Source organism: Cotesia glomerata, linkage group LG5, assembly GCF_020080835.1.
Source record: "Cotesia glomerata isolate CgM1 linkage group LG5, MPM_Cglom_v2.3, whole genome shotgun sequence".
Lineage (NCBI taxonomy): Eukaryota > Metazoa > Arthropoda > Insecta > Hymenoptera > Braconidae > Cotesia > Cotesia glomerata.
The window spans coordinates 5,832,674-5,857,371 of record NC_058162.1 but is presented as its reverse complement, the minus strand read 5'-3'; the positions used below and the strand labels follow the sequence as shown (position 1 = coordinate 5,857,371).

General features: G+C 24.8%; 2 protein-coding genes across 6 annotated transcripts in view; one reads left to right on the top strand and one right to left on the bottom strand.

Moving 5' to 3' along the window:
• Positions 1-1,495: 1,495 nt before the first annotated feature.
• On the bottom strand, positions 1,496-4,927 carry LOC123264848 (thiamin pyrophosphokinase 1). Of its 2 annotated transcripts, none has more exons than XM_044728368.1 (5): positions 4,805-4,927; positions 4,010-4,182; positions 2,114-2,376; positions 1,759-2,029; positions 1,496-1,685 (listed from the first exon to the last, which is right to left on the bottom strand). In XM_044728368.1, exons 2-5 carry the CDS (start codon positions 4,152-4,154, stop codon positions 1,552-1,554), a joined length of 813 nt encoding a protein of 270 aa, XP_044584303.1. In that variant the 5' UTR covers positions 4,155-4,182; positions 4,805-4,927; the 3' UTR covers positions 1,496-1,551. The 2 variants fall into 2 exon arrangements, with proteins under 2 accessions (XP_044584303.1, XP_044584304.1); XM_044728369.1 differs by lacking the exon at positions 4,805-4,927 and adding an exon at positions 4,371-4,469.
• Positions 4,928-10,936: 6,009 nt separating this feature from the next.
• LOC123264805 (acetylcholine receptor subunit alpha-like) overlaps positions 10,937-24,698 on the top strand; it is a 68,713-nt gene continuing 54,951 nt past the window's right edge. Inside the window, exons 1-2 of one of the 4 annotated variants that reach the window (XM_044728298.1) lie at positions 10,937-11,145; positions 12,615-12,905. In XM_044728298.1, coding sequence (XP_044584233.1) covers positions 12,702-12,905 — 204 coding nt within the window. In that variant the 5' untranslated portion in view covers positions 10,937-11,145; positions 12,615-12,701. The remainder of the gene's footprint in view (positions 11,146-12,614; positions 12,906-24,698) is intronic. The other 3 variants (XM_044728299.1, XM_044728296.1, XM_044728300.1) reach the window with 3 other exon arrangements.

Here is a 24,698-nt window from a genome sequence, read left to right as displayed (position 1 = left end):
CGGAGATAAAATTTTATCCTATGTCAATATATTTCATGTTACCCGGGCAAAAAAAATTCTGATTCAAAATATTTTTAAGATTGAAATTCATATTTTGACACAAATATGAATTAGTTTTGAGTTCAATCCAAATTTGAAATTGATTTGTAGAAAGAAATTAGCACGCTTGTAGAACTTTCGATCTTACTTCAGAATTTTAAGAATATTTTCTCCATAAAATTTATCCTAAATATTCTTAAGTCTTTAATAAAATTTTGAAGCAAGATCGAAAGTTCTACAAGCGTGTTAATTTTTATCTACAAATCAATTTCAAATTTCATTCATCTTTAGGAAGAATTGCCAGAAGACCTAGTCAAAACGTCTAGTATTGAAACTTTCAAAAATAAAATCTTTCATCATCTCTTCGAACTTAATTTTAAAAAAATTGTTAATTAAATTCAGTTAAATCACCAAAAATTATGTAACTAAACAAAAATTTTAAGTTATCTTCAATCTGTATTGTTTAATTATATTCCTCTTTTTTACTCTGTCAAAATATACATTAAGTATGTATTAAGTTACAAAAATATTGTTAAATTAAGTTTCCAATATTTAAAATATTTATATAATGTAAACTTTTTTTTTTGCCATCTGGCCAGTTAAGGCTTTGGCATAAATAATCTATCTATCTATCTAAAATTTGGATTGATCTCAAAATTAATTCATATTTGTGTCAAAATATAAATTTCAATCTTAAATTCATTTTGAGTCAGAATTTTTTTTTGCACGGGTATTAGATATACCGGGTGGGGAGCATCTCTACAGAGAATTTTTCTACATTTTATAATCCCTCAGCAGAAATCTTTATTTTAAAAAACTCTCAGTATAAAACTCTACAATGAAAACAAATTAATTTAAAAAATCCTTCTTTTGAAAATCTCTCAGGGAACAATCGATTACAATGGAACTTTTTTATATCGTAAAACTCTCAGGCGATACATCTCTCAGAAACAAAAGCTCGATATTTTGCTAATATAAATTCATGTGTATTCTTTTTTTATTAAAATAATCAAAAATATAAAGTTTTTTGGGACCTCAAAATGTGATCGTCCGACAAAAACTAAATTAAAAAAAATATTTTATAGATGTTATAAATATTAATAACTACAACTTTATATTTTTGATTAATGTAGAAAAATTCTCTGTAGAGATGCTCCCTACCCGATATACCGGCAATAATAATTTTATCCTGGATAAAATTTTATCTCGAATTGAAAAACTGGCTCTAAAATATTTATTATTTATATAATTTCAATAATTATTTTAATTAATTTATTATTTTTTAATTAGTTAATTCTAATAATAAATAAATAATATGACATTTAAATTTGAGTTTTCTTTTCTCTTTTTTATATCACAGAAACTAAAGACTAAATAAATAAATGTATAAATTTTTATTTGAACAAAAAAAGTAACTAACAAATAATAGTTGTAAATAAAATTATTTTGTGATAAGTACATTAAAAATAATTTATTTATTTTTAAAATAATTTTAAGTAAAATGAGGTAAAATTACTCCAACTCAACTAAAGATTCAATACCCATAGACCAAATAATTTTACTATCTGTAGTTATAGTGACTTGTGTTGATCCATCATACGTATTAGAACTACTTATAAGATCTCCAAAAGCTAGAGTGTGATTATCTAAAAAAAACAAATTTTTTTTTATGTATAAAAATAATAAACAATATTTATAAATAATTTATTTATATATTACCTAAATTATATTTTAACCCAGTCGATGAAATAGTTTTAACAGAAGCTCCGACTGGTAGAAGGCCGGCCCATGACTTATCTTCAATTAAAACTCTAGGAATTTTAATTATATGGTAACCTGGTTTTAATAACCATGTTAAAGAATTACTTGCTATTAAAATAATCGTTTTATCATCTTCGATTATTTTTTCACTTTTATATAGTGTATCTAGATTACCCATAATATGATCTAACCGTCCGGATGATTCAACAAAAACATAGACTTTATTTATCTGGAAAAATTAAAAAAAAAAAGCAAATTAATTACTCTATTTATTGTTTACTAATAAATTAAATTAAAAATTTGAATAACTTACCTTAATATTTTTATGTCTGCATTCATTAAACAGTTGAATTAGCGATTTGGTAAAATCAGTGTAATTTTGGTCAGGAGTTTCAATTACTTTAACGTTTGTATTTTTCAATTTATCCATGCAATCGGGTGAAATACTATCAAAGTCACCTGTCACTAAATCTGGAGCATATTCCAGGTAATTACCGGAGAGAACTTCATCTGCCAATGGTCCTAAGTATTTCAGCCATTGATACGTACCACCATCAACAGCAACTCTAATTTGTGCTAAAAAAATTAATAATACTAAAGTTGGCTAACTTAATTTTCATAAAAAATAGTTATTTTATTTTATTTAATATGAATTAATTAATAACACTGAAGTTAAATAACATTAGAAATTTTTTTAGGTGTGAAAATTATAAAATATTATCAATGGAAATTTTTACAAGCATTTTTTTTTTATAATTGATTCATTTTAAAAATTTATAGTTGTCAGCTAACTTTAGTATCGTATTAATTAAATAAAAATTATTTTATTTTCGTTTTTTTGAAAAATTAAAAATAAAACTATATTTATAGTAATGATTTATTTTTTCATGAAAATTAAATTAGTTAACTTTAAAACTAAAGTTAGCCGACGTTTTTAATTTTTTGATTATTTTTCAATTATGAAATTAGAACTAAAAAATATTTTTTAAAAAATGCACTTATAGTTTTTCAAGTTTTTTATAAATGAAAATTTTTTTATAGTTTTTTGTGATGATTTTTTTCAATAGAAAAAAATTCTAAAAATTTTTAGATGTTGGCTAACTTAATTTTCATAAAAAATTTTATCTTCTTTTATTTAATATGAATTAATTAATGACACTGAAGTTAAATAACATTATAAATTTTTTTAGGTGTGAAAATTATAAAATATTATCAATGGAAATTTTTACAAGCATTTTTTTTTTATAATTGATTTGTTTTAAAAATCTATAGTTGTCAGCTAACTTTAGTATCGTATTAATTAAATAAAAATTATTTTATTTTCGTTTTTTTGAAAAATTAAAAATAAAACTATATTTATAGTAATGATTTATTTTTTCATGAAAATTAAATTAGTTAACTTTAAAACTAAAGTTAGCCGACGTTTTTAATTTTTTGATTATTTTTCAATTATGAAATTAGAACTAAAAAATATTTTTTATAAATTGCACTTATAGTTTTTCAAGTTTTTTACAAATGAAAATTTTTTTATATTTTTTTGTGATGATTTTTTTCAATAGAAAAAAATTATAAAAATTTTTAGATGTTGGCTAACTTAATTTTCATAAAAAATTTTATCTTCTTTTATTTAATATGAATTAATTAATGACACTGAAGTTAAATAACATTAGAAATTTTTTTAGGTGTGAAAATTATAAAATATCAATGGAAATTTTTACAAGCATTTTTTTTTTATAATTGATTTGTTTTAAAAATCTATAGTTGTCAGCTAACTTTAGTATCGTATTAATTAAATAAAAATTATTTTATTTTCGTTTTTTTGAAAAATTAAAAATAAAACTATATTTATAGTAATGATTTATTTTTTCATGAAAATTAAATTAGTTAACTTTAAAACTATATTTATAGTAATGATTTATTTTTTCATGATTTTTTTTTTTAAATTAACAATAAAACTATATTTATAATCATCATTTATTTTTTCATGAAAATTAAATTAGCCGAAATTTGAAAATTTTTATAATTTATTTTGTTGAAAAATAAATTTAAAAAAATAAAAATTTTCACATGCAGAAAATTTAAAAAATTATACGTGGAATTTTTTAAAATTAGTTTTTTAGTTTTAATTTTTAATTAATAAAAAAAATCAAAAATTTTTTAGTGTCGGCTAACTTAATTTTCATTATTAGTTGTCTAATATAGAACTCACCTTTTTTCCATAAAGGAAATACAATTTTTTTCGCTAATAAAATTGGTTGGTTTAAAATAACAATAGCATATTTGGAATCTGATGATGGAGAAAATATACTTTCAGGATCCCATAATGTTTCAGTGAGTTTAGTGTTGTTTTCCATGCTTCAAAAAATCAGTTTATTATCAAATCTAAAAGTAAAAAAATTTGTAAATTAAAAAATTTGTTATTGCAATTTCTTTTTTTATTTTAAAACAAATGACTGAATAACTTATAATTGTAAATTAAAAAATTTTTATTACTTGATGTAAAATATTAAATAATTTTTTTTTTCAACTTTATGACGTAACAAATAATAACATTGAACCTTTAAACTCACTTTTTAAAAATAATCTCACAATGTGAGTTAGAAATAATCAAACAAATAATTTTTATTAAAAATTTCAACAATTCATTAACTTCAATTTAACTAAATTGATCGTTTTGGAGTATAGCAAGATGGAAATTTTTTTTTGTATTTTAAATTCTTATTTATGCGAAAGATAGTACGATAGTACACGTGGTACTTATAGATACATATTTATTCAGAAGGTTAATGAAAATAACTTAACTCCAATTTTTTTTTTTTAATTTGTTTATTCATACAACCCAACTACATAAATATAATTAACTTTTTTTCATATATTGATAGAGTTTTGTTTGAAATTTCATTTTTTGACACAGAAACTATTTTTTTAAAATAATAATTACAATTCAATTTTTTACAGTGATTATATTTAGGTAAAATTTAAATATTTGATATATTTCACTCACATTGACAAAAAGTTCATTTCTTCAATGGCAAAAACTGTCTTAAAAAATTAATTTATTATTTATTATTTTTTATGATATTTCATTGATGTTTTAATTTTAATATACATTACATGTCTCCAAAAAATTGTCAACAACATCTATATGCAACTATTTGTTTTGAAACGATCACAAGATGGCGCGGACTGCCGACAACATTATGAACTAAACTATCAGCTGTCGAAATTTTTATATACAATATGTCGTCGTCGATAAGTTAACTGTTTACAAAAAATTTTACTGAGATGGCGGTAAGGCGGTTCTATGCTCTTGTCTTTTGCTGCCCTGTGTTGAGCATACAAATTAATAATTAAGATAAGTAAATATTTATAATTAGAAGTCAATACACCACTGATTAACAAATTTCATGATACTGAAAGCTGATAACGGTTAATTTTTTTTAATTTTATAACAAATCAATTACAATAAAAAAATACGAAAATTAATTTAGCAGATATTTGATAATTTTAATAATTTTTTTAACAAATAAATTGGAGCAAAAAAAATTGACAGGTAGAAATTTAAAAAAAATAAAAAATACAATCTCTTGAAAATAATTTTTTGGAGAAAATTTGTTTGTTAAAAAAAATCAAAAAGTGGTCAAATGACTGCTAACTTTAATGTCATTAAAAAAATGCTTCTAAAAATTTCTATTAACCCTTCAGCACTCTCGCAAAACGATTTACTATCATTATTCGCGCGATGAGAAAAACTCTCACGCTTTTTGTAGAATCGCACGCATGCTTATAGCCCCTTTAATTTAAAAAATCTCAAACAAGATAAATTTTTTAAAACAAAAAAAAATTGAGTTATTTAAAAACCGAACAAAAACAGTTTCACTGTAAAAAAGTCGCGCCAAGTCCACGTTCATAAGACTATTAGGAAAAAAAAAATTTTTTTTTTCTTTACAAAAACATACAAAATAAAAAAATTAAAAAATCCAAGTAACCGATATGATTGTTTATGATTTTCGGAAATTAAAAAAAATTTTATTGTAAATTTAAAAATTAAAAAAAAAATTTTAGAACGTATTTAGTGTGCGTGGTTGCAAAATATTTTACTTTTAATGAAATTCGTAAAATCTATTTACTAGGACTTTAAAAAAATTGAAATACATAATGACGCACACCAAGTACGTTCTAAAATTTTTTTTTTTATTTTTAAATTTACAATAAAATTTTTTTTAATTTGCGAAAATCATAAACAATCATAACGCTTCCTTGGATTTTTTAATCTTTTTGTTTTGTATGTTTCTGTAAACAAAAAAAAAAGTCTTTTTTTCCTAGTAGTCTTATGAACGTGGACTTGGCGCGACTTTTTTACAGTGAAACTGTTTTTGTTCGGATTTTAGTATTTTTTGTAATTATAATGAAAATTTACAATTGATAACAACTTAAATCTCGTGTTGACTGCATTTTTTACTGCAAACTATCCCCTTGAAGCTACAGTTTATGTAGATGTAATTCCAGTGCACTTTGGCGGCCGTAAATGTAAGCTGTGAATTACTTTTTTTAACTGTAGTTGCTTATCTATAGGAGGATTACTACACATTTTTATTTTATCTAGTCTGTGGCGCTGACCTTTCTCCATCAAAAAAAAGTCAGGATCGAAATTTGTGAGCGAGCTATAGTATGTGCTGATAAAATTTAATAATTTCAAGTAAATAAATTGTTATAAGTGAATATAATTAATTAATACAGTGAAATAAATTATGAATTACTGTTATGATAAACAAATTGGGTAAAAAAAGTACCGTAGAATTAAATAAAATTTCGCAGCCTCAAAAAACCGTTCTGCTTACAGTAAACATAGTCGGTAGTCTGGCGCTCCGTTTACAACGGATTTGAACGGAACTTGGCGCCAGATTCTACCGAATCTGTGAATAATATTTAATAATAATACATCCAAACACGAATGCACTCTTACGGGAACTTCCGAACTGTACCGATCAGACCCGATTTTTTAAATTCTGACCCCCCTACTTTACTATTGCGATGAGAAAATATCTCACAGAGTTAATAAAATTTATTTTATTTTTTTATAGTATAGAACAATTAAAATAATAATATTGCAATCTGAAATAATATTAATTTTTTGAAAGATAAAAAAAAAATCACATAGTCATTCCATTTGAAATTTGAAAGAAAATTTGAGTTATTGATGAGTGTGAGAGAAAATCTCATAGCGAGAGTGCTGAAGGGTTAATAATTTTTTTTAAATTTTCACGTGTGGAATTTTTTTCATCATAAAAAATCATAAAAAAATTTTTAATGTCTGTCAACTTAAGGGCCAGTTTTTCAATCCAAGATAAAATTTTATCCAGGATAAAATTATTATTGCCAGTATATTTATATATCTGAAATATATTGATATATTTTATCATTGGATAAAATTTTATTTTGGATTGAAAAACTGGCCCTAAGTGTCATTAAATTTCTAATATATTTTTTTTGAATAAACACATAAATTGTTAAATAACTGTAGAAAGATAATTTTATTATTTAATTTCTATTTTTATAAGCTAAAATTTTATTTTGTCATTTAATTCACGTGCTCATAATTAAAAAAAAATCTAATTAGATCTACATATATAAATAAAAATAAATTAAAAATTTAAATAATTAAACTTTATAGTGACATATTGTACAAGTAATGTAAATAATTACTAAATTAATTTTTTCAGAGTATTTGCAATGTTAGCAAAGTCGCGGAAGACTATAGTGTGAAAAAAAAATTTTTTTCGACATATATCGTAAGAATTATTCAAAGATTTTTATCTTTATAATTTAATTAATATAATGAATTTTTTTAGTTGTTATTTACTCTGTTTTTTAAGTAAAAATTAAAAATAATCATAAAGTTTATTAATTTATAATTAAAATCGAATTTAATTAAATATCTTGAAGTTATCATTAAATTTTATTATTAATTGTATAGAAAAGGAAAAAGAGAAAGAGATAGTGTAATTTTGTAATGGAACAATTCCTCACGGAAATTCATTACAGACTTATTAATTATAAGATGAAAAGGAAGAGAGCTAGTTTGAAAGCTTTGAATCTGTGCTCGAATAATTAGACAATGTAATAGATGTGATGAAAGTGATGTCACTCCTACATAACTTTTTAAACTATATTCACACTAACTGATTTTCATTTTTTCAATTACTTGAATCAAATATAGTAAAAAATTAAGAAATTTTAAGCTTATATAATTATAACATACTCTAATTTTTTATTAGTAATTACTTTTAGAGGAGATTTTAAGTGTCAGTAGTTGGTAAAAGTTTAGGTGATATGTTGTGTTGAGTGATGCTGATCCGAAAAGATTATTGATAAGTTGCCAACTCCTCCATAATATTACGGTTCATTCCTTTCGGATTTCCTTTGCATTCATCGCGACTACTCGACCCATAATGTCATCCTCCAAGGTCCAGTCTGCCGTGAATTTGTGCCAGTTTTCCCTCAGGGTCGCTCTCGTCGACAATAGTACACTGTAGTCGAATTAAATTTATTTCCGGGAGTTGATTTTCAGATAATAAAAATAAGAAGAAGAAACAAAATCGATTCTAAATTTTAAGTAGGTAAATCAGTAAAGGGTCAGACCAACATTGATCTCTACACTGAAAAAAAAAAATTCTTGACCCAAGAAAATAATTTTGAATAGTTTACTTGTCTTGAATTAAGACGAAAAATTTTTAAATCAAGTAAAATTTATTTAAAATAAAAAAAAATTTATTAGTTTAAGAATTTTTCTACTATAATTTCTTAAAATTTTTTTTTTCTTCTTAAGTTCATGCATAAAAATGATGCTATCTAATTATTTAATCATTTAATCTTGTAATAAAAACCTTATATGTATATAGCCAATCGGCGTTTATTCTATTTGAAATAAATAAATAAATGAATAAATAAATAAATAAAATCAAGATGAAAATTTTTATCAGTAATAAAAAAAATTTTTAAGTAATTTTTAATAGATGAAATCATTTGTTTAAAAGAAAAAAATTAATGCAGTTAATTTTTATTTCCTCCTGAAATTTAACCAGGAAATAAAAATTCCCTCAGTTATTTTTTTTCCGGTATTGATTCCAGTCTTTCATTCTTGTTATTTACATTCATCTTTCTGCGTATGAATTTGTAAAACGATACTGTACACATCAATGTACACAACTATCAATTCTTTTTTGTCAACGATCCCACTTGTAATGAATTTAAATTTTTTAGAATTGATAATAAGTTGCAGCTATGAAACTTTTTCTCTTTGAGCTTAAATTCAGACTTGTCACGAAACCGGAACAGTTACAAACTTGATCAAAGTTTTCTTACTAGCATTTCGTAATCTTTTTTTCTCCTTTTTTATTTTTTTATACCGAACTCCAATTTATCATTCTACTTGTGAAATGAACGTCTCAAAAAGTTTCTTAAAGTATATATAATCTATATATATAGATAGAATATATAGGACATGAGACACTTGGATTGTACAAGTGAGTAAAAGGTCGACTTTGCCGTAGGGAGTGTAAAACTTAATCACAAGTGATTGCCCCGGCTAGGATCTGTGCAAAAATTACATAAGTATTTTGATAATACTCTATTATTAAATTACTGTGTATATGTTTACTAAAAAAAAACCTAAATATTTCATTAATTTTTTTAAAGTTTAACTAAAAAAATTATAAACAATTATTATTATTATTATTATTTTATATATAAATGTTGGCGATCCAGCTTAATACACGATTTTTTCTCTAATTATTCATAATATCGTTAGCCTGTATTTCCTACCAGGCATAAAAAATTTTTAAATTCTTATCTAAATTTGTCATTAAAGGTAAATTTGACTGAAAAAATAATTCGAACAGCCCAGACCAGGACTCGAACCTGGATCTTTTTGAGTCCTGGTCTGGGCCGTCCAAATTATTTTTTCAGTCAAATTTACCTTTAATGACAAATTTAGATAAGAATTTAAAAATTGTTTATGCCTGGTAGGAAATACAGGCTAATGATATTATGAATAATTAGAGAAAAAATCGTGTATTAGGCTGGATCGCCAACATTTATATATAAAGTATTATAAAACCACTCTCCAGAAAATAAAAACATTGTAAAATTATTATTATTATTAATATTATTATTATGGTGTTTTATTTGCAAAACTTTACAGTTTTATACATGATTTTTTTTTATTTTTAATATATAAATATTAGTTAAATGTTAGAAAGTAAAATTGTAAAATTTTTTTTAAAAAGGCAATAATTATTAAATAAATATTAAATATTTCAAAGATTTTTTAACTATTTTAAACATTTAAAAATATTATTTGTTGATAACAAAAATTATAAACTAATATTGTTTTATAATTTTTATCTTGACCTATTTTTTTATTTTTTCAAATTATAAAAATACAAATTTTTCTATATAAATTTAACAATTTAAAAATAAATAGTGAATTTATATAAAAATTTATCATAAAAGTTCAACTCAAATAAAAAATTTATTTATTTAAAGTAAAAAATATAAATAATAATAAAATAAATCACAAACATAAAAAAAAAACTAAACTATAAATTTATTGAACTTTTTCAGATTACTTCAAAGTTGGAACGGGCGTAGTCAACATCTTTTTGCCGCACCTTTAAAGGATACTGTTTCACGATCCACGATGCACGATTCAAGTTTCACATTTCATCTTAGTTTTCCAAGATATTGCCATTTTCAAAGATATGCGCGCGCAATCCGCCACTGGATAAAGGACTTTAAAGGACACGAAAGGAAACAAAAGTATTTTTTTACATAAAAAATTCTCTTAAGCTCTCAATTAGTATTTAAATTATTCCTTAAATCGCCTACTCCTCCTATTAAAGTACAATCTGTTGAAGCTTGAGCTTTTTATAAATTTTTTTTCGGTTTTCAGCCCTTTCATCCCTTTTCGTTAAGCTAACTATATCGGTAGTTTGCTACCAAGCAACCCCGAAACTCCTCTTCACCTCTTACTTCTATGTACATTCTATATAGGGTATATATGTCGATGAGGAGGGTGTAGGTGTTGCCACGGTGGCGCCTCTCGCGAGTAAAGTTCAGGAGGAATCCGCTTGGCGGTCACAACCCACCCGCTGGCCCGCTAGTCTCTGTCGTGAGCAGTTGTGATATGACCGATTGTGACCAGTTGTGGAAAAAGTGCGTACAGTGAAAGCTCCGATTATCTTGTTACGTTAATAACTGCTTTAATAATCTTGTGAATTTTAAATTCGAGTGTTGCGTAAGACGTTAAACGTGTAACGTGATTCTTAAAACATTAGACGTGAGGTTTGTTTAATTTAAAAACAAAAAAACCCACTTTATTTCATCCCTTATTTGCACTTGCTCTAAATTCGATTTTTTTCTTCAACTCTAATAATTTTTTTTTTAACTTTTGAAGTAGAAAAAAATAATTTAAATTTTACTCAATGTTAATTTTAATAATTTTCTTACTCATAAAAATTTTTTTAAAATAGATCACTATAATATTATTAACATAAATTTTATTATCTTGGGATAAAAATTTTAATTTAAACGTTTAAATTAGTTACCAATGAATTTTTTCTTCATTGTATACAAATTTAAGATTATTTAGTATAATATTATTATTATTCAACATTATTCTAAGATCGGTGATTTTACTTATTAAAGAGCATTTATTATTTTAAGCCAACTTACCCGATCCGATTTGATGGTAGACTATTTATTTTTTATTTATTAATTATTTTCACCACAATATTGTTATTATTATAATAATAATAATAATAATAAATAATTATCAATAGCCAGAGGTATGCTTGGGAGTAATACATATAACAGTACAGGTTGAAATACGATGCGTGAAGGCTGTCCACCCCGTTACGTGCCAAGCGAGTTATGGCAAATCTCATCTCCTGGTTTCGGGTTAATCTCAATCATTAAGACAACCAGAGCACAATTTACTTAATCCTTTGTGCTAACGAACGTATAATTTATCAGCCTTAAAATAAAAATAAAGTTTTTAAATTTATAATTACATCGTATCACGGAACTTTTCAATTACTTAAATAGAAAATCATCGATTAAAATTTTTTTTCCTACAAACAATTTAAATGAACCAATAATGAATAAATTAAAAATTCAAGTTACTAAATATCTTAACAAGGTTACTCTATACTATCTTGTTGTTTTTTTATCATAAATATTTATGTGTGTTATCGGTAAAATAAATACCATAAAGTTCTTGATAAAACACTCTTCTCTCAACTGTTGAAACATTTCTATTTATATAAGTGCTTTAGTATGTATGTAAATAGTCGCGTTACCTCTTTTCACATCATCTTGTCCTGAATTCGTTCAAAAAGTCACCAATTTCAAAGCTAAAATCAAAATGATCTTGTGATTATCTTTAAATTATTTACAATTTTACTACTAACCGTGCGATTTAGACCTATGCGCAAAATCACGGCTAGAATTATTTTATAAAAATATTCCAAACTTTCTTACCGTCCAGTTGACGCTGGAATTTTATTTGAATTCCACAACATTAGAATCCTGATCCGACAAATATTATTACTCAGCTTTATTGAATTTTTTTTTAGTCTTTCTAAAAAGCACTTTACACAAAACTAAGAGCGTATTAAACGCTTGAATGGAAAGATCATTTATTCAGACTTACAACCCAGAAAAAGCTTTTTTTTTCTAAAGAAAAAAAATCATTTTATTTTAAATTTTGATTATAAATTAATACTTCATTTTTGTTTTATTTTTTCCAACAGACAAACACACTAGTGGATTTAAAAGAAGAAAAAAAACATTAAACAAAATATCAACAGTCAACATTGTGGGGGTAAATCAGGCTCATAATGCCCCCTATAATCGGGGAAACTCTTCGGGTTTGGTTACTATCTGCACTCGTAGTACATGGCGCGGTTGCCGGTAATCCTGATGCAAAACGTCTTTATGATGACCTTTTATCTAATTATAACAAATTGGTACGGCCTGTAGTCAACACTTCGGATGTTCTTCGTGTGTGCATCAAGCTAAAACTCTCACAGCTAATAGATGTGGTAAGTCACTTATTCTTATTATTTATTATCAATAAACTAATTTAAGATTATCTAAATTAAAAAAATTTATTTTATTGCTATTATAAAAAATATTAAAAATTTTAATTTCTTATTAATTACTATCAAGAATATCACAATATTAGTTTATATCACACAGTAAAAAATTTTGCGTCTTTGCATCAAAAAACTTAGTGATAAAAATTTTTATGTTAAATATTTAACACTTTTATGTGTAAATTTAACATTTATTCTGTTAAATCAACACAAAAAAATGTTAAATATTTAATATAAAAATTTTTAACACAAAATTTTTTGACACAATGACGCAAAATTTTTTACTGTGCATTGTATTATTTGAAAAAAAAAATGGTAATTATTTACAAATGGGGATCACCCTATTTTTGGCCATATCTAGGAAAAAAATGAACATTTTTTAATTTTTTTCTTATTTTGCTTGTTTTTACGATGAATTTATGATATCAAATGTCGTGAAAGGAAAAAACAAAAATTTTGATAGTTTTTTTGCCTTTAAAAGTTAGAAAAAAAATTGACTTTCATATTTTTAGATAAAATTTATATTTTTTTTTTTTTAATATTTTTGATAATTTTTTTTTTTTTTGAAAAATACATTAAAAAAACGAACAATTAAAAAAAAAAGTTGATAAAAAAAAAATTTAACATCGCTTAGCATGGATGAACCTCACTTGTAAATAATTACCAAAAAATTTTTTTTAATTAATTATTTTAATAAAATATAAAATTGTCCTTGTAAAATATTTTACATAATTTTTGAAAATTATGAAGGAAATTATCAAAGCTAATTTCAGTTCTAACAATTTGTTTAATATTTTTTATCGTACAATAGTAACACGCTCTAATGATTTTTAAACTTAAAAAAATTCTTTAAAGCTCTCAGCATACTTTGTGGTTATACTGTGGATTTTTTTCGTTGAAGCGATTACACTTGAGCGCACTGAGTAATTTAATGTTGAGGATAGAGTACTTAAGAATATGAGAAAAAAATGTATGAATATAAAAAAAATTTTGGTTACTCGGTTTTACAATCAAGTCTCTTGAGCTATCGTGTTTAGCGGATAGGCAATGGTTGTCAAGTGTACAGTAGCATTTCTCTTACTCTGACGAATGCATCGTGTACCGCAGCGACGCGTGAAGGGTGTGTCGAGCAATGTCGAGCTGTGTCGAGTAGGATGGTTGGCGAAATTGGTGGGGATGAGGTTTTTCCCGGTGAGCTAGTGTAGTATAAGTGGGTACGAGTTGGATTTGTGTGAGGGCGAGGGTGAGGGTAGATGAACGAGAGAAAGAGTGTATGAGTGAGGGTAATGGTTGAGCTTGCAAAGATGTACCGTACCACTATCTTTTATTACATTTTCTCACTTACTTTAATCTAACATACACTCGAATTTTTAAAATTATTTCATTTACATTTTTATATTAGCTCGGAATAAATAAATTTCACAAATAATATTTCAATTTATATTGAAATAAAAATTATCTTTGCGTTAAATTAAAATTTTTATTTTACTCGTCATTATATATAGGTTCCGCATGAACTGAGAGAGCCACTCAACTCGGGAACCTATCTGAGATAATAACCAAGTATTTGGTTCAACTATAATAGAATCACGATTTTGAGAGTTTTAATTAACTGCTTTTATCTTTTTGCTATTAAACTTATTGATTAAAAAACTTTTTATCAAATAATTTTTGCAGTTGAATTAAAAAAAAAAAATAAACAAATTACGGAATAATTTTTTTTTAATAACAAGATAAATAATATTATCGCCTCGCTAAAGTTTACAAAATATAGGGATGAATAAATATTTTTACGATAGCGTTATTCTCATATTTAAATATGTTTATTCAAGTGTTGTTGTACTACATACTAGTCGTATAGTAGTTTTTGGTTATAGCTGATATTGTAGCAGCATCAGTCTTACTGGTCGATGCGCCGTCGCTTATACAACTTCTCTTCGATCCAGTAGTTCAAGTAAACGTGTGCTCAGTCATGAAAAAAATAAGTCAAGTGATTCATCTTTAAATACTAAAAATAAAATATTAAATAATAAAAAAAAATTTTTTATCAAGTTTTTTTTTAATTTAAAAAATATTTGAAGTATAAAATAATTATTTATAATCGAATACTACATAAATAAATTACAATAATTTTATTTATTTATGAAATTTTGGTGTTTTTGGTTTTAAATATTTCATCGTATAAAAATTAATTTATTTTCTCTCTATATTAGTGATTTATAAATAAAAATGAAAATAAAACTTATAATTAATGAAAAAAATTATATATATATGTAGCCTGAACAAGTAAAAACATTCTATAGGTTTCTTAAAGTATGTACTTAAAATATGGCTTCTCCACAACACCCACAAAATAATCAATTAATTTAACTTTCAAAGTACAATGTTGTTGAGTTAATCCATTTATTAAAAATATATATTTATATATTATAAATAAAAATACAAAAGTATATTTATTATCGCGGCAATATTGTGTACAATGAAATTATTGTCAAAGTAATTGATCGTTTTGTTATTATATTGAATTTCTCTCTCTGTTCATACTTTTAAAAATTTACACAAAAATATTTATCAATTTTTTAACAAAACTTTACTGTTTATTTATTTTTATAATTATAAAAATAAAAGTGTATTTGTTTGCATCAACGTTAAAATTAATTGTCTTCTCGTATGTCGAAGCTATTTATCACTGCCGATGGCCAGCGCGTACACCAAAACAGTATTCAATTTGTTTTTTCTCTTCCCCGTTCTGTACTAGCTAATATCATTTTCTGATATTAATATTATTATTATTATTATCAACATCATTATTCCGCGTAGTACGATTCTGCGAACAAAACCATTCATTGGAAATATATGGACGCACCAAATGGAATATGCGCTGCTAGGAAAAGTTATACACTTGCAATGTTATCAATTTGGGTCACTTCCATTAATAAATTAATATATCTTTTATTTATTGTATTTTTTAATTGATTAAAATTTCTTTTTCAAATGTTGAAAAATTCATATCAAACATTTACAGATAGGTACAATAAATTTGTCCCTCTGATAGTGTTGAGTATAAAATACGGGAAAAGACGAAACATAACTGTTATATTCCTATAAAAGTTTGAGAGTATGCACCTCGGGAAACATAAACAATGCAACAACGCGCATTTTCAAGACAACTCCCATGTCAGCCTGGTGAGAAATGGTTATGGCTAAAGTTTTAAAGGATTACATCTATATAAATATAAATGTATAAATAATATATACCTATTACTTATTTATCTTTTTTTTTTTTCGTGATCTTTATATTGTCACCTATCGTGTTAATTTTATCGGTGAAAAATACAGTGACTGAATATTTTAAAAATACTACACGGAGAGAAATTTATAGGAACCTTTCCAAAAATTATGGGAATTATTCCTATAATAAAATGATCATTATCGGTATCAATCCTATGCTCATTATGGGAACCATATCCATAGTTTATTGGAAACGTTCCTATACACTAATGGAATAGCTTCAATATATTATGGGAATGGTTCCTATAATATTATAGGAATGGTTCCTATGACATTATGGGAATGACGCACATAATAATAGAAAAATGTTTATGTTCATAATAATGGAGCAATCACATCAAAAATATAAAGTAATTATTATATATTTTCTTGCTAATAAATTTTTTTTTTGTAAATAAATATTGATCTTTCACTAGAGTAAAAAAATTTCTTTTTCATAATTTTTATTCACGTATTTACTTAATCTTAAATTGTTTATTCCAACTCAGTTATTATTGTGTTAGATAATATTGAAAAATATTGAAGCAATTCTAAAGTTTCTCTAATAAAAGGGATATTTTCTTACTATACAATTAGAGGAGCAAGGTAGATATGGAAATTCATTGTTTATTTTTACAATTTTATTTTACTTTTTAAAACAAATTATTTATTTACAATACATACGTTAAATATTTATTAAATCAACTTTTTGGGTATGTAACTTTTATTATTTATATGAACAATATTACTTATTTTACATATTTCAAATAATGTTATTGGGAAGCAAGTAAAATTATCGAAATTACTAATAATTTCAAATGCTTCAAAGTGGTCATCGAAGTTACAAATAATTTGAGTTGTAATGATAAATATCTCAATATTATTAGGCATTATCACTATAATATTATAGAAATGATTCCCATAATATTATAGAAACTATTCCTATATATTATGGGAATCATGCCGATATTACAGTTATAATTATAGGTATCGTTCCTATAATTATAGGAACCATTCCCATAATTATAGTAACATTTCCTAAAAATTATGGGTACAATTCCCATAATTTAAGTAATCGCTCCTAAAATGGTATAGGAAAACATTTCATTAAAATTATAGGAATGATTTCCATATTTTTCTCTCCGTGTACTTTTATTTATCAAAATCTCTTGAAACGATTAAATTGATTAATTAATATTACAAAATATTCATTTATTGAAGAATAAGGATTAAAGCTTAGCAAATAATTAATTTAAATAAATATGGTCTGATGTATGATAGTTGGATGAGATGATAAAGAAAATGAAGAGAAGAAATATAAAAAGATAAATAAAATAGCAAGTATAGAGGTAAAAGAGGTCGAGTTAAACTTGTATAAAAGCATGCACGTTAAGCTCTCAGTGAATTTTTCTTCTTCCAAGTATAACAACGGTGCTTTTTTTTACCGCGACCATTAAAATGTCGTTAAATATTAGAAGCTTTGCTGGAAGACATACCTATCTTTTTTTTTTTTTTTTTTCTTAAATTTATATTTGTATGGGATATATATATGGCATTAAGAAATAATTTAAAAGCTAGCTTTAATATTATTGTTATTTTTTTTTTTAAGCAATGTTAAATAAAAAACTTTAAAAGTAATAGATTATATAAATATATCCATGTGCAGGCAATTAAGTCGGTATATACATATGAAAGTATGTATATTAACAACTTGATTAAGGGCGCTAAATCAAAAACGTATATGCATTGGGGCGTTCACTGATATAACTACTAGCCATATATATCGTTAATTAATTTTCTTTGTTAATTGCTAAACACTGCACTCCTTCCTTCTCTTTTATCTGAAATCGGTATATATTTGTACTAAAATTACTGAATTTCAATTAATACGCAATACAATTAAACCCGCTTATATTTCAGTACAATAATAATAATAATGTTCCTAATTATTAAATTTCAATCATATTACATCTACAGCAACAAATACTAATTTATTTTTACATTATTCTAATAAATATTCAGAGTCATGAAATGAATTTTTTATTTAGTTTTTCAAGGTGAAGTTGATTTTAAAAATAAAATTATGAGAATAAATGAAAATAAAGTGCATAAAATTTTTATAAATTATTTTATTATTTGGTAATCTATTTTTTAGTTATTTATTTTAGCCTGACGGTCTAGAAATAAACTTGGTAGAAAAATACATAATTAACATTTCTCTTATTATCTACATATCATTGCATCATAATAAACCAACTTAAATACTTAACTAATCTATATTATTAAGAGAATAAGCAAAATTTTAAGGCCAGTGTATTTATGAGATAAAATGGGTTTTTATGGTGAAATTTGGTATCGTTGGAAAAATATTGACTTTAATTTGTGCTTTTTCATGGTTTTATATAATTCTCACCAATAGTTAATTTATGATGATAAGTATTTAGGCTGCATTCGAATATGTTCTATATCTAGATACATAATTAAGAAATGACTTTGTATCTCGTGAACTATACTGACATTTGTAAAGATATAAGCTCATCCCGATGTTAAACTCATCAAGACCTTTTATTTAAGTACCCACATCAATTTTTCATATATTTATATGTATTATATATACATGTATATATGAAAAATATATAAAAATGCATGTGGGTACTCAAATAAAAGCTCTTGGTAAGTGTAACATCGGGATGAGCTTATATCTTTAAAAACGTCAATAGTCAAGAAAATACAGTGCAATTTAACATAATTAAGAAATGACCTTGTATCTTATGGAGTATTGACATTTTTAAAAATATAAGCTCACCCCGACAATACACTCATCGATACCTTTCATTTGAGTACCCATATCAATTTTTCATATATTTATATATGTTATATATATAAATATATGAAATATATAAAAATGCATGTGGGTACTCAAATGAAAGCTCTTGAAGAGTGTAACATCGGGACGAGCTTATATCTTTAAAACGTCGATAGTTAAAAAAGTACAGTGCAATTTAACAAAAATCATTATTTAATAAAGCAAAATTTTATTTATTTATAGTTCACAAGTCACAGCAGTCACATACTGCAAGGTTGCTAATTAGTAAGCTTAAAACTAGAACACATATTTTTAATTCTTAAATTCTTAAAATAAAATAAAAATACTTAAATATTATTTGGTAATTAAAATTGGAATATTAATTATAGATGATTAATAGCCTTTCCACAATAAGTTGTAAAACTACTGTCTGTTGCTTTACACAATGATCATGATGAACGATCCGTCGCTACGGTCTCTACAAACGATTAATTTAGTAAATCGCGTCACTGGCATTATAGGGGTTATAACCCAAGCTGCGTAGATCCGATTAGGCTGATAATTTCGTCGACGGTGGACGAACAGCAAAGAGTAGAGATCAGAGAGTAGAGATAGTACTACAATATTGATTGTACTGTTAGTAACTTTATTCTTAATATAAACATACATTAATAATTTTAAACAATAAAACATAGATTCAATAACATACAAGTAATAAAAAAACAGTTTCTATTAACTTGGTTCAAATAAAAGTATGTGGTGAAGTGATATACTGGAGCTTAGAGGGATTTTAGAGTGTTGGAGAAAAATAATAATGTTACTTGTTACTTAAATTAAAAAAAAAAAATTTTATTTTTAATACTAAGTTTCGATATAAATTCCGTCTGTCATACGTGAACCATAGAAATCTTTAAAGGTATTTTCATTTTTTATTCTTGACTCAGTTGAATGCAACTGAGCTTTGTTCCATCTGACCAATGGAGCTCGTATATATACTAACAACATTTGCCTTTGTCTATATTCCATAAAATATACGTATATATCTGTAGTGGAGAATAGCTTGAAGATTGTCATTTATTTTTTATTTTTATCTGTATATAAAACACAGTTGAGAAATATAGAATTGCAATAGATAGATGCGAAAAGGTGAAACCGATACCAAATATACCTGATAGTACTTCAAAACGATTGCTACACACGCCTTGGATCAAAATCCCTACACATTTTTGGTCAATAAATTTTTTTTTATTTTTTTTGAAATAGATTGATTCTTCTATTTGATCATAAATTGGCCTCAGGGATTTTTTACTTCAATAAATTTGCATTAAAAAAAAAAAAAAAAAAAAAAAACTGTTAGATGCAATAAAAAAATATATTAATCATAACTCTGATTAATTCAGTAGGATGAAACGTTGAAGCAAGTTTAGCTTAGATATGAAACTGTTGGAAGTTTAAACTAAACGATATGACCAAGCTTTGAAAATACGTTATATTGCCGATCGATTGCAAAGTGGTTCCGACTAAATCTGCGGATAAGCTGGCGCCATACTCCTTCCAAAATTCGTCTTTGAAACTGCAGTAGCTCCGGCTCCGATAAAATAGGTTACAAACTTGGCACAATGCGGGCATTGCTGTTACTACCTCATAAGTATAAGTGTATACATATAACAGTAAAAAAAAAAAAAAAAAAAAAAAAAACGTGGCAAACAAAGAAAGGAGTTAGATTTATGTGTTATAGATAAATAGATAGATTTAGTGACTTGGCAACTATTTCACATGTACTTTATTATTGATTCTACTGTTATTTGTCAAACTCTTAATAAAATTGTCAAAAACTTTTATTATTTAATATAATTTAAAAACTTGAAAAAATGTATTATTATTATTTTTCTTTTTTTTTTTACATTCAATGTAGTCTTTATACTCAATAGAATATTACGTGTCAAGTAGAACATTGAATCCCCCTTTGACGTTTGCATGACTTTCAACTCTTTCATCAGTCTTCTTTATCATTATTATGAGATGCCTCTATATCCTCTCTTTTAAATAGCAGCATCATTTACGGTTCTCTTTCTCCTGTACTACATTTATACATCATGCTATGTAATAAAAGATTTTTATTATCATTAAATACAATGTATTCTACTAAAATAATGTTATGAAAATTAATTTTATTTTTTCTTTGTAAATATGTAGTAATTAATGATAAATGATCAAAATAAACCTGACAGCGGTAACAACAAGAAAGTTATAATAATCACTTACTACCCTATTATATTTCTCTTCATGACGTTATAGCAAGAAATTTGCTGAGGTTTACCAACTACTCACACACTAAACCGCTTAAATTAGTTGTACATGAGTATGCCACTCTCGTAAAATCATTCCATCTATTATATTATTAAATTTATCAATTATTATTTATATCAATATTCACTCTTAAATTTAAAGTATAATTAAATTTATTTAAAAAAATATTTTTTTACCATCTAAAATTTTGTAAGAGTTATTTTGATATTCAAAATAATGTATCATAAATTTCATTGTTATTGATGAGAACTAACTAACTATACAAAGTTATGTAATAGGATGAAATTCCATGATCTCAAGTCAATTTACCATTTGTACAGATAATTCCATTTCATCCAATATACAACTACATTCCAATCATTCTGAAATTCAAATCCATTTTGATCATATAATCATAATTATAAATTAGTTTGTTAAAGGTAACAAAATTAAAACAACCTTGATTTAATACTAAACTATTATGTCATAAATTTTATTCATAAAACATTTAATATTTTGTATAAAAAAAAATATTTTTTCGTATTATCTTTTTTCATATTCGCATACATTTTTTTCATATTATATTTACGCAACAGTTTACCATATTTTTAAAGTACTTTATCCTATTAACTAAACTTGAAAAAAAAACACCCTGAATATTTTCTTATAAATATAGGAATATAGATTTAATTTAGAAATTAAGTTAATTATACGGCTTGGTGTATATTGTAATTGATTTTAATACTGAAAATCGTTAGCAATTGACCCACTTAATACACAAGTCTCGCCAGCATTTAGATTGTTATTATTTCGTACAAATACAATAGTAGTCATTAGTCATTACAATTTGAAACAGCTTTTTTCAAGCTTTAAAGACTGCCAAAAATTAATTATAAAAATACTAGCAACCTGCAGATGCATATATGTGACTGCCAAAAATTGCGAACTATAATAAATAAAATTTTTCTTAATTATATAATGCCTTTTGTTAAAATGTACTGTACTTTCTTAACTATTGAGATTGATAAAGATATAAGCTCATCCTGATGTTACACTCATCAAGAGCTTTCATTTGAGTACCCACATGCATTTTTGATATATTTTTCATATATTAATATATATAATATATACAAATATATAAAATATATGAAAAATTGATGTGGGTACTCAAATAAAAGGTCTCGATGAGTGTAATGTCGGGGTGAGCTTATATCTTTAAAAATGTCAATAGTTCACGAGATACAAAGTCATTTCTTAATTATGTATCTAGAAATAGAGCATTTTCGAAAACAGCCTAAATACTTATCATAATAAATTAACTAACGGTGAGAGTGATATGAAACCTTGAAAAGACACAAATTCAAGTCAATACCTTTGCAATGACACTAAATTTCACTAAAAAAACCGATTTTATCATATGACTATCCTGGACACAAAATTTTTCTTATTCTCTTAATAATATAGATGAACAAATGATTTAATTTAATTAATTTTTTTTTTATGAATTATACATATATATTTTTTTACGATTGTAATTATCAACCCGAGTTGAAAAAATTACTTTAAATGAACTTAACTGCTATACTAAAACAATTGATGTAAGCTTATGTAAGTTCATTTTTTCGACTCGGGAAGAATTACTTGATTAATAATAATAGTAGTTCTATCGCTCGAAATGGCGGTAATTATTAATAAATTAATGTCTCGACTGGGCAAAATGTCAAGATGTATTAACATAATAGTTTCTGACATCTAATCCTGGGCCTGTAATTTCAGTGATGTGAGAAGGTAAATCCAGTCGTATTATTCCCAGGTGACGAGGATTAGAGTATGTCCTGGTATTTATGTAATTATTGGACAAGCCCTAAGGATGTTTCATTCCCCAGATGGTGCATAATTGCGATACGAGATTGAGGGTATCCATCACTATTTATTGGCAGTTTGTTCATTAACGCTAATCATTCAAATATTTTTATATACAATATTGACAACGAGGAATTATTAATTTAATTACATAAATAATATATATTTCGAATTGTAGTTAAAATTTTTTAATTATAATGTGTTTTTTAAGATTTTTTGGTCTTATTATTATTATTATAAACAATTTTTATTATCTAAAAAAATAATATCAAGTATAATTTTAATCTAATAAAGTTTTTCATTACAAAGTTTACGCAAAGGATAACGACTCGTTAAATTGAAACATGATGTAATTACGTCAGAATTAAATTTTATTCAACGCTAAAATGAAAATAATAATAATAACCTTATATACACTTTAATATTAAGCTATCTTACTTTTTAATATAAGCAATTATTTTTTAAATTTTATTGAAAGTAATAAAATTTATTAATTATCAAATTTTTCATATCACCGATAATTAACTCAACATAAAACTGAATGTAATTAATGGTATTAATTAATTTTTGTTGAAAAAAAAAATTAATAAAGTGTACTGTGTTAATTGAACCTGATAATATAGAGATGCGGAATTTAATCATACAGAATAATTATAGAAAGTATAACAATTTAACAATATATTTTTAATTCGTTTTTTAATTTACGTTATTCTGTGAATAGTCACAGCATTTATTAATCTGATTAAATTCATTCATTTTAAATACATATAGAAATGTAAGGTATGGTAGATTAGCTTCAGTAAAATATGTGATATTGTATATTTTTATTTTATTGTATATTCTCATAAAAATTGCACGACTCATGATGCGAAGCATCAGAGAGTGCTTTACGATCAAAAAATTTTTTTCACCTCATTTCGGCAACTATTTTTATTATTATAGTTTTGTTAGTTCACGGAATCAAGATATTTTGCATACTGTTATTAAGATAATTTAATGGAGATTAATTTAAGACTTTTCAAAAATTGATTTAGTGCAATAGAAACGGAAAAAAACATCAAAATAGGTTAAAAAAATTTCCTGTCCGTCATGTATGAAACTCCGAAAACACTGTAACTTGTAAAAAAATGTATTAATTAGTTAAAAATTTTTTTTTTTTAATTCTTTGGAAGAATTTTAGGTCACTAAATGCGAATGGCTAAGTACCCGGGCAAAAAAAATTCTGATTCAAAATGAACTTAAGATTGAAATTCATATTTTAACACAAATGTGAATTTGCTTTGAGATCAATCCAAATTTGAAATTGATTTGTAGATAGAAATTAGCATGCCTGTAGAATTTTCGATCCTGCTTCAGAATTTTAATGTAGACTTAAGAATATTTTATATATAAAATTTATCCTAAATATTCTTGACTTTATTAAAATTCTGAAGCAGGATCGAAAGTTCAACAGGCGTACTAATTTCTATCTACAAATCAATTTCAAATTTGGATTTATCTCAAAACTAATT